Source organism: Apaloderma vittatum, unplaced genomic scaffold (assembly GCF_000703405.1).
Source record: "Apaloderma vittatum isolate BGI_N311 unplaced genomic scaffold, ASM70340v1 scaffold34337, whole genome shotgun sequence".
Classification (NCBI taxonomy): domain Eukaryota; kingdom Metazoa; phylum Chordata; class Aves; order Trogoniformes; family Trogonidae; genus Apaloderma; species Apaloderma vittatum.
The window spans coordinates 6995-7397 of NW_009728583.1; the positions used below are offsets into that span (position 1 = coordinate 6995).

Below are 403 nucleotides of genomic sequence, written 5' to 3' on the forward strand. Positions count from 1 at the left end.
GCGGCTGGAGGACACACTGGACGGGCCAGGGGACGAGGCACCTGATGTGTCTGACGATGACAACGGGGCAGAGATGGAGGAGGAGAAGCGGAGGGTGAAGGTGGGTGGCCTAGGCTGGGCACCAGCCAGGAGTGCTGAGCCCCCCCCCAACCCCCACAGCTACAGGTCACGGTCATATCCCAGTGCTGAGAGGAGGGACAGAGACTGTAGGGACATCACCAGGGAGGGGGAACAGCCCTTTCTGCCCCTGGCTATGCCAGCCTCCTCTTTGCACAAATCCTCGTGGTGGTATCACGTTGGAGGTCCCCTGCCTGCTCCATTTCTCGCAGGAAGGCTGCCTGTAGTGGGGATGATACCACCCCCAGCACCAATCTGGCTGTTCTCGGCTGCCCCGGGCTCTACC

At 62.8% G+C, this 403-nt stretch overlaps 1 protein-coding gene across 1 annotated transcript in view; it reads left to right on the forward strand.

The window, feature by feature from the left end:
• The window catches only part of LOC104277478 (1-phosphatidylinositol 4,5-bisphosphate phosphodiesterase delta-4-like), a gene marked incomplete at its 3' end in the record, with an annotated part of 4833 nt that extends 4668 nt beyond the window's left edge, over window positions 1-165 (forward strand). Inside the window, exon 9 of the mRNA XM_009874117.1 lies at window positions 1-165. This exon is cut by the window's left edge and continues 28 nt beyond it. Coding sequence (XP_009872419.1) covers window positions 1-165 — 165 coding nt within the window.
• Window positions 166-403: the final 238 nt, after the last annotated feature.